Here is a 14,342-nt window from a genome sequence, read left to right as displayed (position 1 = left end):
AAAAAAGGCTGCTTTACTTTAGCAAAAAAAAGAGTTTTCTGGGTGAAGCTCTATGAAAAGGGGTGAGTAACACAATGCCCTGTATGTACCATTTGAAGATCTTTTTGAGGAGCCATTGGTGGCATTAAAATATGAACGAATACAATGTCGTAATTTGGGAAGTTCCATGCCACATCTCGTTATTATTCAGAATAAATGCAGCGCAAAGGAGCGAAATTGGAGCAAGGGTCTCCTGGGAACGTGGTCATGTGCCTTCAAAGCTCAGAGGTATTTGCGTTGTAAATAACCGGCCGTCGTGAGCGCGCGCGTACGATCCACAGAAGCTTCCACCCTTTGCGTCTGCGCGCTCCCGGTCCGCCAGCGCGCGTGCTCCGTGCAGGATGCTGAATTGTAGGTGATGATGGCGGAAGAGGAGCAGCGTTGAGTTTCCTCTGAGTTCGTCTCCCAGCTGTCGAATCCTCCACAACATCGTTTCTCTTCGTCGAGACGTATCCCGACACGATGGGGAACGAGGCGAGTATGGAAGGGGAGGGACAGCCGGGACAGACCAGCCCTGCCGTCCCTGCAGCGGGGGCTCCGACTACCATTTCAGCACCACCGGACTCTGGACAGCTCGTCAAGCCGAGCAATGGAGCACCAGCCGGAGGAAGTGGGGCTGCACCCGGCCCGGGGATTAACAGGTAGCCGCGATAGCAGCGACGCTTTCCCGTCCAAGTGGAAAACACTGCCGCGTTTGTCTGAAACATGGTAGACTTGAATGGGTGCTAAATTATTTATTTCAATATCCTTGTCAACACAATTCGCCACCCCGTTTGAGACCCATTTTCGTTGCAGCACCTCCCAGTTACTCAATGTAGCTGAATGCTAACATGCTAAACAGACGCTTTTCATGGTACTATGTACTCAGTGTGCTCCAGTAACGTTACAACCGGGATTTCTACGCCCGTTTTACGACGGTGGCTTGATATTCTCAATGAACGTGCCTTCTACGCACCAGGGCAGTGACTGGTGTATAAATACTCGCTGATACTTTTACCCTCAAGATCAACATTTTTTCAATGAAACGTCAAGTACATTTGGATCCATGTTCATTTCCTGTACATGACTGTGGATTCTTGGAAGTCATCTGCTGATGTGATCTGCCATCAGATAATACCAGCGTCACTGTGTGCTGAGAATATGAAGTCATATTCCACAAACCCATCTACTCTCAAGCGGTGACGCCACTGGATTCTGGGTTTACCCGTATCATTTGGCCTCAGTCCAGCTTAAGATGGATGGACGTTACCACAGAGATGGTACATATGGCACGTGGCATCAGATCATGCAAATCAAGATCTGCCTGAAATCAGATGTCAGAAAGCTTTATTGCCAATGACACTGAGGTTCCCACCAAAATAATGAACAAGGAATATGTGACTCAGTTATTATCTGTGGCTGCTGGTGATGCATGATAGGAAGGTCAGCATATTGCAACACAAGTATGCTGAGAAGTGGGAGACAATAAAGGAATTACCACGAAGATAGTGAGACAACGGCTCCAGACCAACATGTAATATTTAAGCAGCATGTAGCCTGAGTGTCGTGGAGAGAAGCAGAGAATAGATATTGGCCAACTGGAAAACTCCCGTTTTCAGGCAGAAACCTTGATAGAATCAGACTAAAGAGAAATAGAACAGAGGGCCTAACATAGGCCTAAAATACATGAGGCTCATTTAAACATGTTGATGTGTTTGTTAGGTGTATGACATGGATGATTCATGAGGTTAGGTCCTAGCAACAAGATGATGCTTCAAGGGCTTCAGGGTTTGAGCAGTGCTCACAGGCTATTTATACCCTCCACCATTTAATAATCTATATACAATATTTATTTTGAAAATAATTTCACAAAAATCTGGATGAAGCCATCTGACCTTATGGTTTGAGTTTTGACTCACAGCTGGACTATTTGAAGTGATCATATTGAAAAATGTCATTGAAAAGATCAAAGCAAAAGTCATTTTAGGTTTAATAAACAGTATGAATGACTTTGTCTAGAACAGTCAGGGCACGAGAGCGCTACATTGTAAGATATTGTCATGACTTATTTAGTTATATGTTGAAAGATCTACATTTAGCAGACAGGAATTTCTCTTGCCGGAGGGGTGTGATATCTCCTAGTCGATCCAGACACTCAGCCCAGACACCGTGTCTGACTTGACAGTGTAATAATACAAAGAATGTTGTAGAATATTCCTCCTTTCTACCAAGAATTGCCTCATTTCCAACTCGGGATTGCTTTCTCCAGGCAGCTGTATGGAAGATATGACTCGTCGAGCTGATTTGATATTAATTGCCGAGATCAGCGGTCGTAGATGAGACAGCGCACATCCATTGGCAAATGCTGCGTTTTCTATTACCACACCTGTTTCCAGTCCCCCTGCGCTGTGTTAGCTTGTTACACAAGACGCTCAATATTTCTACGTGAAAAGAAACACTAAGTTGAGGCATGGTCCTCGTTCTGTTAGACATAATCTGTTGCGCAGATAACATATGGATTTATTTGGCTGACTCATGTTAAACCGATTCTCTTCAAGAATTAATAATCTTGTGTGGGCCACAGAGTGAACAGAAAAGAGAAGGGAGAAGAATCAGGGGAGAAGATCATGTTTTATTTTTCTCCTGGTGCTGTAGGGGTGAATGTGATACTCTTTTTTTATCTACATTGCCAACATTTCTTTCACTTGTCTTATCTGCAGGCTTTTTTTAAACCAAATATTTTAACATTTAACTGCAATACAAGCAGGACACTATCTGTTCGCCCACCATACCATAAGCCTTGTACAGCACAGAGTGTCCTCCATCTCTCCAGCTGCCCCTGACAATCCAAAATTGTGCCCATCTCCTTTTGCCTAATGATATATATGAATAATAAGCAGCATCACTGTCTGGATCCAGGTATTTTTTTGAAGGATACTTTGTCATTGGGACATTGTGCTGAGCGCGGCCTGTTAATAGTAATAATAATAATAATACATACATACACATGTTGAATTATTCTTATTCTTATTCTTATCTTTGTTAAAATCCAACGTTAACTTTTAAAATATAATGAAGAGTAAACAGTGCAGCTTTGTTATTTAAGTGAACTTCAAGTACCTTGCAGTGTAATAAATGTTGATGATACCTGTACCAAACAATCAATACACTTATTGGCATTTTCTTATCCTCAGCTTGGGTTTCATTTTAGTCAAGAGTAATCCCCAGGACTTGTGAGACGGGACCGTAATTGCGCTTCCTTTCTGCTTCACACCAATCATTGTCATGCTACATTGTCCCCTCACTCAGCCAGAAACAACATGCATGTCCTTGACTTGCTACAAGTTACCATTCCCTAACTGGAGTAGGCTATCGATTGGCTTCAGCTGGTTAGCTTGAGAGGCATTTTGAGGATTTAAAAAAATAAAATAAACAAAGGTTTATATATATATATATATATATATATATATATATATATATATATATATATATATATATATATATATATATATATATATATATATATATATATATATATATATATATATATATTAATGACAACATTTAGTGCCCTAAATAGCCTTGACACTAAGGACCTGTGGGGCGTGTGTGAAGCGATGCAGCTCCTGTTGAGCAGACACCGTTGATGGGAGACTTTCATCCTAATGAGATTGACTTGCCTTTTAACAGTATACCACTTATGAGCAGAGCATGATATGCTTCAAGGAAGTTTTTGAGAAGTCAGTTCCACTTAGGCAGCTTCAACACTTCCAGCTGTTCATCCATCACAATTAATGAAAGGAGAGAAAATCGGAACGTGTAAGAAAACAGTGGCGCTTGGGGAATTGCTTTGCGTCTCAGCTGTGTTGGCTTTCCTCTATAATTATAACATCTACAGCAAAAGCCACTCGGAATTTCAAATCTTATGCTTGCAAAAAGCATATGTTCATGTGTACAAAACTGAGCTTCTGTATCTTGTAAACATATGAATTATTAAGGACTAGAATTCGGCCCATCATGCTAGAGCATATCATGCATCAGTGTGCTGAACATACAGTGCTGATACATAAATCGAACTTCAATTACATACGCATACGCAGCAGCATTTATACACTCTACGAAATTAATGGTGTGAGTCACATTCTGAGACAAAGTGTTGCATTCATAATTAATTCACCTGGAGCAATGAAAGCGTTGCGCGCAAGCCAAATGGTTTTGGAACAATAACAAATAATGCAAAAGGCATTCTTATTATTTATGACAACGTGGCACTAGCAGCAGAAGGGGACAAGGCGTTGATGATTTTATGGAATTTTCACCAGATGGACCCCACCCCATTCATAACATGTTGACAGTTTGGGAGGTTGTTAGAGAGAAATACTTGACATAGTATCAATAAAATAATGTTGGAATTAGAATATATATATATATATATATATATATATATATATATATATATATATATATATATATATATATATATATATATATATATATTGAAAGGATGAACATGTCCAACTCATATTCTATCTGCCATGTTAATGCAAGAGCTCCTCAAGCTTGACACACCCACACACACACACACACACACACACACACACACACAGATGCTGTCTGTCACACCATCTTTGGATGGACCTCTCATTGCCATCGTGTTTTCCCCAGCCTCTCACCCTCAACCTGACCATCCAAAACAAATGGCTAAACTTAACAGGACTCGACTTGACTTGAAGATTTTGGAGGTGTTTTCCCCAACATTGGACCTCACTAGAATAGACACACACATGCTCCTATTTTTCTGGATAATCCTGCAATCATAATTTTGCGCTAAATAAAAATAAAATTGAAACTCGCTTGCTCCGCTGCTATAATGTGTATTTCTGAGCCAGTGTATCACAGCTGCCAGTGTAGTGTTTAATATTAGATGTGTGAAGGTCATATTTTGCTTGGTTGTCAATTCCAGCATTTTTCACTGAAAAGAAGTGATCTGACTGAAAGCTCTATTAAAGAAAAAAAAATCTTTTTCATTTTGACCTTTACATTGCTCAAAAGGTTTCAGATCGCTGAGTCCTGAACTATAAAGTTACCTATGAACCAAGTATAAGTAAATCAATAATGAACATGTACCATCTCTGTGACAAGGACATGGATACCTTCATCAGCTTTTTGTCTAAAAGAAGAGCTGTCACTCCTAAAATATGACACCCTTTATCTGAAATCTATCCTGTGTCATCTCAGTGGTATTAACTAAAGTGATGACGGATGGTATAGCATGAAGCGAGATATAACTTGTGCTCACTGATCTTTTATGAACAAAAACAAAAAATACAGGTCAAGGTTGATTTGCTTATGAAATGAGTTCCATGGTTCATATATCACTGAACATGAATTGTTGTGCCTTGCTTCATCTTCAGCAAGAATGCAGTCTCCTTTATATTAATGCAATAGGCGCTTCATAACTGCATGTAAATGACAAGATACTTAAGAGTAAATCAGAATGCTGTCGGCCGTGAGGGTTAATTGAACACCTGAAAACTAAGGTCGACAACATCTTTTCTGTGTTACTTCTACATCTACCATCACAAAGCCATCACAGTTATAAGTAAGGATAATGGAGCTAATGCTGCGAGAAGTGACTTGTGAGTAGATAGTTAATGGCATGTCATCAGAAAGTAACACTTAAAGCAAATACAATGATCAATGATTTGGAGTTGGTGTTTTGCGAGCATGGCAGTAGTTTGTCACTGGCTACCTGTCAATATCTGTGGTCTCATCGGCTAGGATCAGACTGTGGTTTCCACTGTGGCAACATGCACAAGTTGTCGGAAAGAAGAAGAAGAAGAAACATCATTTTTGTTGAGCAGAATGCGCTTCTCATCACATAGTTATGACCTTTCAGTATCACAGGCCTTTGACAATTGTTGATGTTTTGTGTGCAGGTGAAGGTTTTCAGCTCCATTGTTAATGGTTTTAATATCAGTGTTTTTCCTTATTTATTTATATAGCAAATGAGCATATGAGATGGAAAGTCCTCAGATCAGATCGAGTAACTGGCAGCCATGGTTCAATAGAGAGTCGTCGTTTATTGTCTTATATTGAAACTACAACTTAGCATAGAGATATTTTAATAGGTAATCCCTTTCTGCTTCACAGAGTACTGTATTGTGTACTGGAAGAGACAACAACGTCACCTTGTCCCCATATTTTGGCTGCCAGAGATCCTTATTTATGGGCAGAATTTCTTGGGACGTCTGGTTCAGCAGGGTTCTGTTTTCGGATGTCATCTCTGCTTCTGCATATTCCGTGGTCCTATTGGCTGTGTCCCACCAAGACCTCAAGATACTGGATGATTATCAAGCAGACAGGATCAGTACACCATTATTCTCAGTCAGAAAAAGGTTGCCTATCACTTCTTATTCCTGACTTTTGAGTTTTAAGTAGCTCAAGTTCAAGTCAGATCTACAAAAGGATAGATGCACCATCGTCAGTCATGAAGCAAATAGCAGCTTAGCAAACTCAGGTCTCCTTGAAGAGCAGGGTGAACCCGAGTAGACCTAAGGTATGCTGGAGCTATTGCATCTCACAGTTGTTTCAGGAACGCCTGAAAATTCCTGCACTAAAGGTCTCTTTCCAAAGACCTCGCTTGAAAAGCAGAAGAAAGTGAATGGCTGGGTATTCAAAATCGTGACCTTATCACATTAAAAAGTTTTCCAAAAATACCCAAATTCACAATGAAATGTAAAATTGATTTTTATTCTGAAAATAAATGAGCTTTTGTACAAATATTTCTCAGGTTGAAATGTTTAAAGAGATTATCTGCAAAATTCCTGCTTTTAGAAATTCTGAGAGCATATTAATTTTTTATTATGTAAGTTTAAAAAACATTTAAATAAACATTTGTCTGCAAATGTTGGTTAACAGCGACGTTGGCTGAGTAAAGTCATTGAGAGATATGTACGCTTATAGGAAACAACCATTCCCTGTACGTCATTTTCCCTGCATCAGACTCGTGCTTGGTGCAGACTGGTGGTCAACACTTAGTCTGTTTGTAATACAGCAGTAAAGTGATGGTTTCAACATTATTAGATATGTGTAGCCACTCAATTAATCAACATTAACTGACTCACCGTAGCCAATATGTTCCCTTTCAGCTCCTTTCATTTCCATCCTCCTCTGACTGAAGAGCTTTTGTTTCCATCTTTCAATTAATTACAGGAGAATATCACATCTTAAGTGCTACGGCTGTGAAGCTCCATTTCAGTACGTAAGGGTCGTTGTGTTGGGTAGGTTTCCAAATGTTGACCTCGTCATCCACTTCAGTTTTCACCATCACATTTTCCGAGCTTTGCAGGCTGAAAACAAGGAAGTCTTTGAAGAAACTGAGAGGCAATATAAAATATTTAACAATTGCAGCTCTGCTGAATCACGTTCGATTTCAGTCGGAAAAGGGGATTTGCATTATAACAGAAGGGAAAATAACATTTTTGTTTTGATTTTTGCAACAAGAATACAGTCATGAAAACACACTATCACACTATTACCAGTGTGTGTGTATATATATATATATATTTTTTTTTTTTTTTTTTTATTTATTTATTTTTTTTTTATATTGCCTCTCAGTTTCTTCAAAGACTTCCTTGTTTGTTAAACTGTTGTGTAATTAACTAAAACAGTTCAACAGTTTTCTTCTGCTTTTTGAAGTTTTTTTGGTAGTGTCACATTAGGATAAATGTTGAATATTACCCCCATACATATATTCACCTTTAAGACTTCCAACTCAGACAAGACCGTTCCAAGTCTGATGTGCTGGTTTGCACGACGAGAAACCCAAACGGACGTTCCATGCATAGATTAGAGGTTTCATCAGCCTTCTGCTGTGCAGCGCATTGTGCAGCACATAGACTGAAAACACACGTGCAACATCAAAATCCTTCAGCTACCGCTTTCATCTGAAAGTAAAAGCTCTCAGATCAAATACGAGGCACCAATTCATGTAACTAATAATGGCTCATCTAACTGCTTTCTATGTTCACAATGTGCTTTTTTCATCTAGAGCCTCTGTGGATCAGGGATTTAAAGCAGGAGTCCAGAGCAGTCAAGGACCAGGAGACAGATTGGCCACCCATGACACATTACAGTCTGCACCGCCTCACAGTGACCAAGGACAGGGTCATGTGGCCAGGAAGAGCCTGCATGTGGACGTGGGGAGCAGCAGGACTGGGAGGTCTCCATCAGTGTCTCCGGATCGCGGCAGCGTCCCCACATCTCCTTATTCTGTGCCTCAAATAGCACCCATGCCCAGCAGCAAGCTGTGTCCCGTCTGCAAAACCAACGACCTGAGTGGCGTCGGGGACTGCAAGCCAAACGTCAACACCTGTACACAGTGCAGCTCCGTGGTGTGCAACCAGTGTGGCTTCAATCCCAACCCTCATCTCACAGAGGTAAGCAATGATGCCTTCCTGCAAGCTGTGATCAGACAACGGCAATTCTACATACATGATGATGATGATGCAGAAAAACAGTTTCAGTATTTCACTCTTTCATGACTGCAAAGTACACCCCCATATATAAAACCATACTGATGATATTTAAAAGCCAAAGATGTGTAATAGCTTTGAGCTCTTGCTTTTCATTTAGTTGACAAGTTCTTTGTTTTAGGTTATGCAATTTTCCTAGTGGGAAGTGAGGTGCACATACATGAGTCACTTGAGTGGTAAACTGTTGCACACACCACACAAGTAAAACAAAAAAAAAGGACACAAGTAGAAGAAAACTGATGTGCGATTCATACATTTGAAACAGTTCCAGAAGATTCTTGTGTCCCCCTCCACTGCACCGCACATGAAACCCCTGTCCTCTCCTCTTCTATAGCCACCCAACCATTCACTTCAGAAGGGATTTGTAATACTGATGTAATGCAGTATACATAACGCTTGAACAGGGCTGTGCCAATTTGTCGTGACAGATAGAAGTGTGGCTCCACATCCTGACCAGAGTCAAAGCGAGACAACAATATCATTTTTAAAAACACCAGCAGCTAGCACACACAACACACCCGCATTCTCATGCAACACCACAATCCCCATTGTCAACAGCTTGATCAGAAAGTCTTTTGCCTTCACCCGAAAATAAATCACATGCCTAATTTGAATTAGCTACGCTCCACTGTTGCTGTGAGTCAAGTCTGGCTGTGTCATCTGTCACAAAGTTTCACATCAACGCCATTGAGTCATGTTGTGAATCGTTGCTAAAATGCAGCAAAGCCAGCCAGAACCTTGGCAAACTTTATTCCTGGTTTTATATTCTATCTGTGTGTGCATGAGTTAGCTTTAATAAATGAGAAAAATGTAAAGTGCAGTGAGATGCAGGCATGAGAAAGAGTGTGTGGACATAACCATTAAAGAATAGATGATGTCAGGCGGGGAAGGAGAGCGTGGCAGTAAAGAGGACTGCGGAGGTGGATGTTGTGGGTATTTTTCAGCTCAGGCACGGAGAGCTTGTCAGATGCTGACAGAGTGAACAATGCAGTTGAAAGTGCCTTCCCTCAAGAGACCTGAAGATTTACCCCCCTAACCTACTTAGAATGGATTTTGTCTCTCTGCAGCGCACCTAACACAGTCTTATCATGAATCAATAACAGAGATAATAGTTGGGCTGATCAAAGGTGATGATGATGCTTTGGATGACTGAAGACAAAATGATGAAGAGTGGAGGCGGGGTAAACAAACAGTGTGGAAAATTCCATCTTTTCAGAAGTGACTATTTGCCCTAATGGTGCGCATAAATCTTTTTAAGTCTTAAAAACCTTACATGACTGATTTTAATGGTTCCGAGGCATTTTCAAGTAAATTTCCCCCCTCAATATGATCAGTGAATTGACCTACATTCTCTCGTAGCTACAGAAATATCACGTCCACATTCGGCATTTGGACATCATCTGAAGTGTGAAAACATGACATTCACAACAGATCTGAGGCTAGTCACCTTCCTTGTTTGAATGCAGTCGACAGATTTGACTTAAATGGCTTGAAAAGTTCACTCAATGTTCAACAAATCCCACAGTTTATTTTACTTTTCTTCATCGGTCATTGTCATGCACTCACACACTGTCTTCGTCAAATTAGCTCCATTCTCTATGGTGAGGTTTTCTCTCAGTACATCTTTTAGATGAACCAAAGTTGCTCGCAAAAAGCATTTTTTAGTGCAGACATGGTTCAGCTGTCAAGTCATGTTACCAACGTACGACCGCTTGTGTCCCGACGCAGTCATCAGCTGTCGGGACCCTGAGTTGATCTGACTGCGTAGTCAACGTGATATCTACAGTGGGATTTGATATTTTTTACTGATTGTTTCACACAAAAGCAAATACTTCTTAATCCGCATATCCATTATTAACGTGCAATAAAAACCAGAGCTACTATGCTAATAGTCATTTAATGTTTTAAATAAATCAACATATGGTGTGTGACACACCTTGTTGGTGCATGAATGGCAATGGTTGTGTTGTGTGTGCACCATAGGAAGTGACTGGCGGTGCCGTGTCGGTGCCTTCCTTGGCACAAATTTATATTAAATAGATGTTGTGAGGGTCGTCTTTTTAGTTTATACTATAGTCTACTGGAGAAGTCAGAGTGAACTCAGTGTCAAACTCACATGAACTGATGGCGAACTTCAATAGATGCGATTTAAGGAACATATCACTAACAAAAATAACAATAATAATGCTGATGGCCATAATTGCAGTTTTCACCTTGTATAGTTCCAACAACAGTTAAAGCAATTGGTGTAGCTCAAAAATATCAATGTAATTTTATAACCAGAAAGCTACAGTAAATGATAGTTAAGCCATGTGGTTCAACTACATGGGCTTTCATTCTCTCCAACACTGCTAAATATAACGTTTATGGGGTGTACACGTCAACCTTTGGTCGATGATACGGAGTCTCATTGCCAGTGACAGAGCCAGGCTACTTTGTCCCTCAGGGTCTGAAGCTGAAGCAAATGAATCATGCCAATAAAAACACAACAAAACATTCGAGGAACAAGCACTCAAGCCCTTTAACCAATATTGACTGGGGACACAGCAGATGGCTGCCAATGACTTGTGTAGATCTACATATATTTATAGGATATGTAACAATTTCACATAATTTTAGCGAGTTAAGTTGTAAGTAGAAGAGTGTCTGTTGTTTGTTGAGATCTTTCCCCCCTCAAGTCAGGACATCTTTAGTATACTAAAAGCATTTATTGATCTATTCTATTGACCAATACAATTTCTCTTATGGTGTTACTTGATATAATAAGTATTTTTTTAATGTGAGGTTGTCAGAATAATATTTTTATGCTTGTGTATGAAACCACATACGTCATTGCTGATGTAATTTGGTCATGTATATCTTACATCAGACCCACGGGCCACATGCAGCCATTTGCCCGTGTTTTTGCGGAATATTGTGAATATTTCTTGTCCCTAAAAAGGTGTGAGAAGTATTTTTTTCATCCTATTTTATCTGTTCCTTCTGTTTGCACAAGCTAACACACAGTTACACACAACCACTGTTTGAAAAAATAGAGAAAGTGGGAATAAGAGGAAGAAATTATATGATTTTTGTCACTCTGCTCTTTTTCAGTTCCTTAATAATGTGAGAATTGTTGATTGAATTGTATGCAGTCTAATAAAGTTATTAGACTGTAAAGACGTTAAGATGCTTGGATGTGCAAAATGTCTATTTATCAATCTTTATTTAAGTTGCAGCAAAGTTGTTTGTTATTTTATGAGACATGTTTCAGAAACAGATATTCTAAATTTAAACATCATACGTTCAGCAATACACTGTTAGATCATATAGTGAAAAATCCTTTGCAGAAAGAATGTCAGTCTATAGTGCTGATAAATATTTGCAGTTATTTCACCACCATGTCTCTTGGTTCTGGATCAAAGACATACAAAGAGGGGTTCATGAAAAGCAAATAGAAAAAGAAGCAGCCATCAAACAAATTTTGCATGACGATGAAAGCTTTGAGCAATTATGAATCAGTTGAAAAGCGTTTTGATGTGACCTTTAAAGATGGAGTAAAAGAGCAAAACGTGCGGTAATAATGAACTTTCTCAGATTTTGGAAGTTTGAATGTGATGAGAAATAGACTGTTTTATTTTGATCATAGGATCGTTTATGTGAGCCGTTGTCAAACACTTCTTATCAACATGTCTGCATCAACATCTGCCTTAACTGTCATGAATTTATGATGCCACTTCATATGTGGACCTGCTATGAAATGAGGGAGGCAGCTCAGTGTGAAATACGGATGTGTTGCAGCACCGATGTGACTTAAAAGTTGAACTCAGGAGTCACGCTCGCCAAATTCATTCCACCATAATCTGAATAAATCACTTTTCCTATTTCCTCTGCTGAACTCGAGTCTTCAACTTGGGCAATGACGTTGTGGACATTGATATTATGGCATCAAAGCGTTGTCCACAAAAGGGTAGGTGGCCTCACGGTGAGAAAGCATGAGAGGAGAATCCATCCAGTTTACTCATACTGATGCGAGATGACTTGCAGTCTGCTAAAATCTATTGCACATACAATTGCGTCTCGTCCCTGGGGCTTTACTGCAGGAAGTTTTTTGAACCACAGAGATGCAAAAAATGTAAAGGCATTCATGAGCAGTGATGTTATTACAAGATCTTGATTTCATATTCAGATCACATTTCCTTGATAATTGTGGTCTTCAGGCAGTACTTGTTTAGAATTCATCTGTAAAAATATGACGAAAAAGGGAAGTTATTCGTCAGAACATGATAGTGGATACCAGACAGGAAAAAGAAATGAGGCAGCCAAATGCAAAAGAGAACAACAGATAACAAGTGCTTTGAGGGATAAAGAAAGTACCACAGACACTAACCCCTGACAGGGAACATCTGCTTTATAATTGGACCAATTTCTATTTATAGAACATACCCTGCTTCTGTCTGCGGCAGTGGCAGGAAAAACAGGAAGAGACCATGATTTATGATTTCTTGGGGAGATTCTTCAGAAATCACTGACTAGAATGTTGTTATGAGGCCACTCCTGGAGTGAATGTGGATCTCTTTTGTGTGGAGTTTATATGTTCTGCTCTTGCATCCATGTGTTTGCTACAGGGACTCCAGTTTCCTCCCACAGTCTCAAAACATACAGAGGTTATTTGTTAAATTTAAATTGGGTGTGTGTAATTAGATTTTCAAGTCAGTCGTCTCACGGGGATAGGGAAAGTTGATGCCCAAAAACCTTGAATGATGGCACCCTTCAGACCAACTTTGCACCATTTTTATTGTCCTGAGTTGAAAAAATATTCTTGTATCTCATCCTTTTTAATGAGCAATAATATGAAATGTAGAGTTCAAAAGGATACGGCATGGAATGTGGGAAAATGATTCTTCTGCGAACAAACAATCCCACATGCTGAGGAAGAGTTTTAACAGTCGCTCCCACACGCGTCTCTGTAGAGGCGGCTCTCTCCCTGTATTTTATATATATCCCCTCTTCTTGGATGAAAATAAATCAGGTAGGAGGCTTAAGTTGACAGTGTCTTTCAGCACAGGATTCATTCAGCATCAGATCCCTGTAGTTCAAACTGGATTGTTAGAAAGGTACATTTTGTAACCAAACCATCTGACTGTTTGGTTTGGGTGTGTTTTATAGTAGAGATGGATAAACTTGGTCTAAAGGCTGGCTGTTTGTTTGTGAGCACAAATGGCCTTGCAACCATACAGGCACAATCGTAAGAAGAGTATTAGTATTTTCATCACCTAAATTGCCTCAAAATCAAATTGCAAGATTTTATTAGGCCTTTTATGGCTTATCAGACAGTTGTCACAGAACCTGGATTGTAGCAGGGTATAAAGCAAAAACCATTAATTGCCAAGTAATTATGAAGTATAATTAGATGTTTTGACTTCAATTATAATATGATCAAGGGATTTTGTGGTTCGGACAACTCTGAATAACTGGGTCAAGAATCCAACTGAGGCACTGCATGCTGTATTTTGCATATACTAAAATATTTTGTGAAGAGAACCGTCAGGAACTAAATCTAGGACACAGGATGCATTAATTCCCTGAAACATTCTTGTTCTCTTCTTCAGAGTCAATTGGGTGGTGACATTTTTCAACCCTATACTGTACAGTATATGTGCTCCTCATAATCAGCCTCCAGGTTGCAGACAGTATGACATAAAGTGCATGGAGTTTGAAGTGAGAATGAGGCAACGGTTAAAGAAGTTATGCCACCAGGGCTACTGCTGTTGGATCATAGTTATTAAATCTAGTTCCTACTCATTG

At 39.7% G+C, this 14,342-nt stretch overlaps 1 protein-coding gene across 1 annotated transcript in view; it reads left to right on the top strand.

The window, feature by feature from the left end:
* Positions 1 to 366: 366 nt before the first annotated feature.
* Positions 367 to 14,342, top strand: part of LOC128760980 (protein bassoon-like) — a 39,523-nt gene continuing 25,547 nt past the window's right edge. The window contains 2 exon segments of the mRNA XM_053868785.1: positions 367 to 680; positions 8,072 to 8,459. Coding sequence (XP_053724760.1) covers positions 502 to 680; positions 8,072 to 8,459 — 567 coding nt within the window. The 5' untranslated portion in view covers positions 367 to 501.

The sequence above is a fragment of the Synchiropus splendidus genome, chromosome 6 (assembly GCF_027744825.2).
Source record: "Synchiropus splendidus isolate RoL2022-P1 chromosome 6, RoL_Sspl_1.0, whole genome shotgun sequence".
NCBI lineage: Eukaryota > Metazoa > Chordata > Actinopteri > Syngnathiformes > Callionymidae > Synchiropus > Synchiropus splendidus.
Note: the sequence above shows the minus strand (reverse complement) of the source record. Positions and strands in the feature narration are given on the sequence as shown.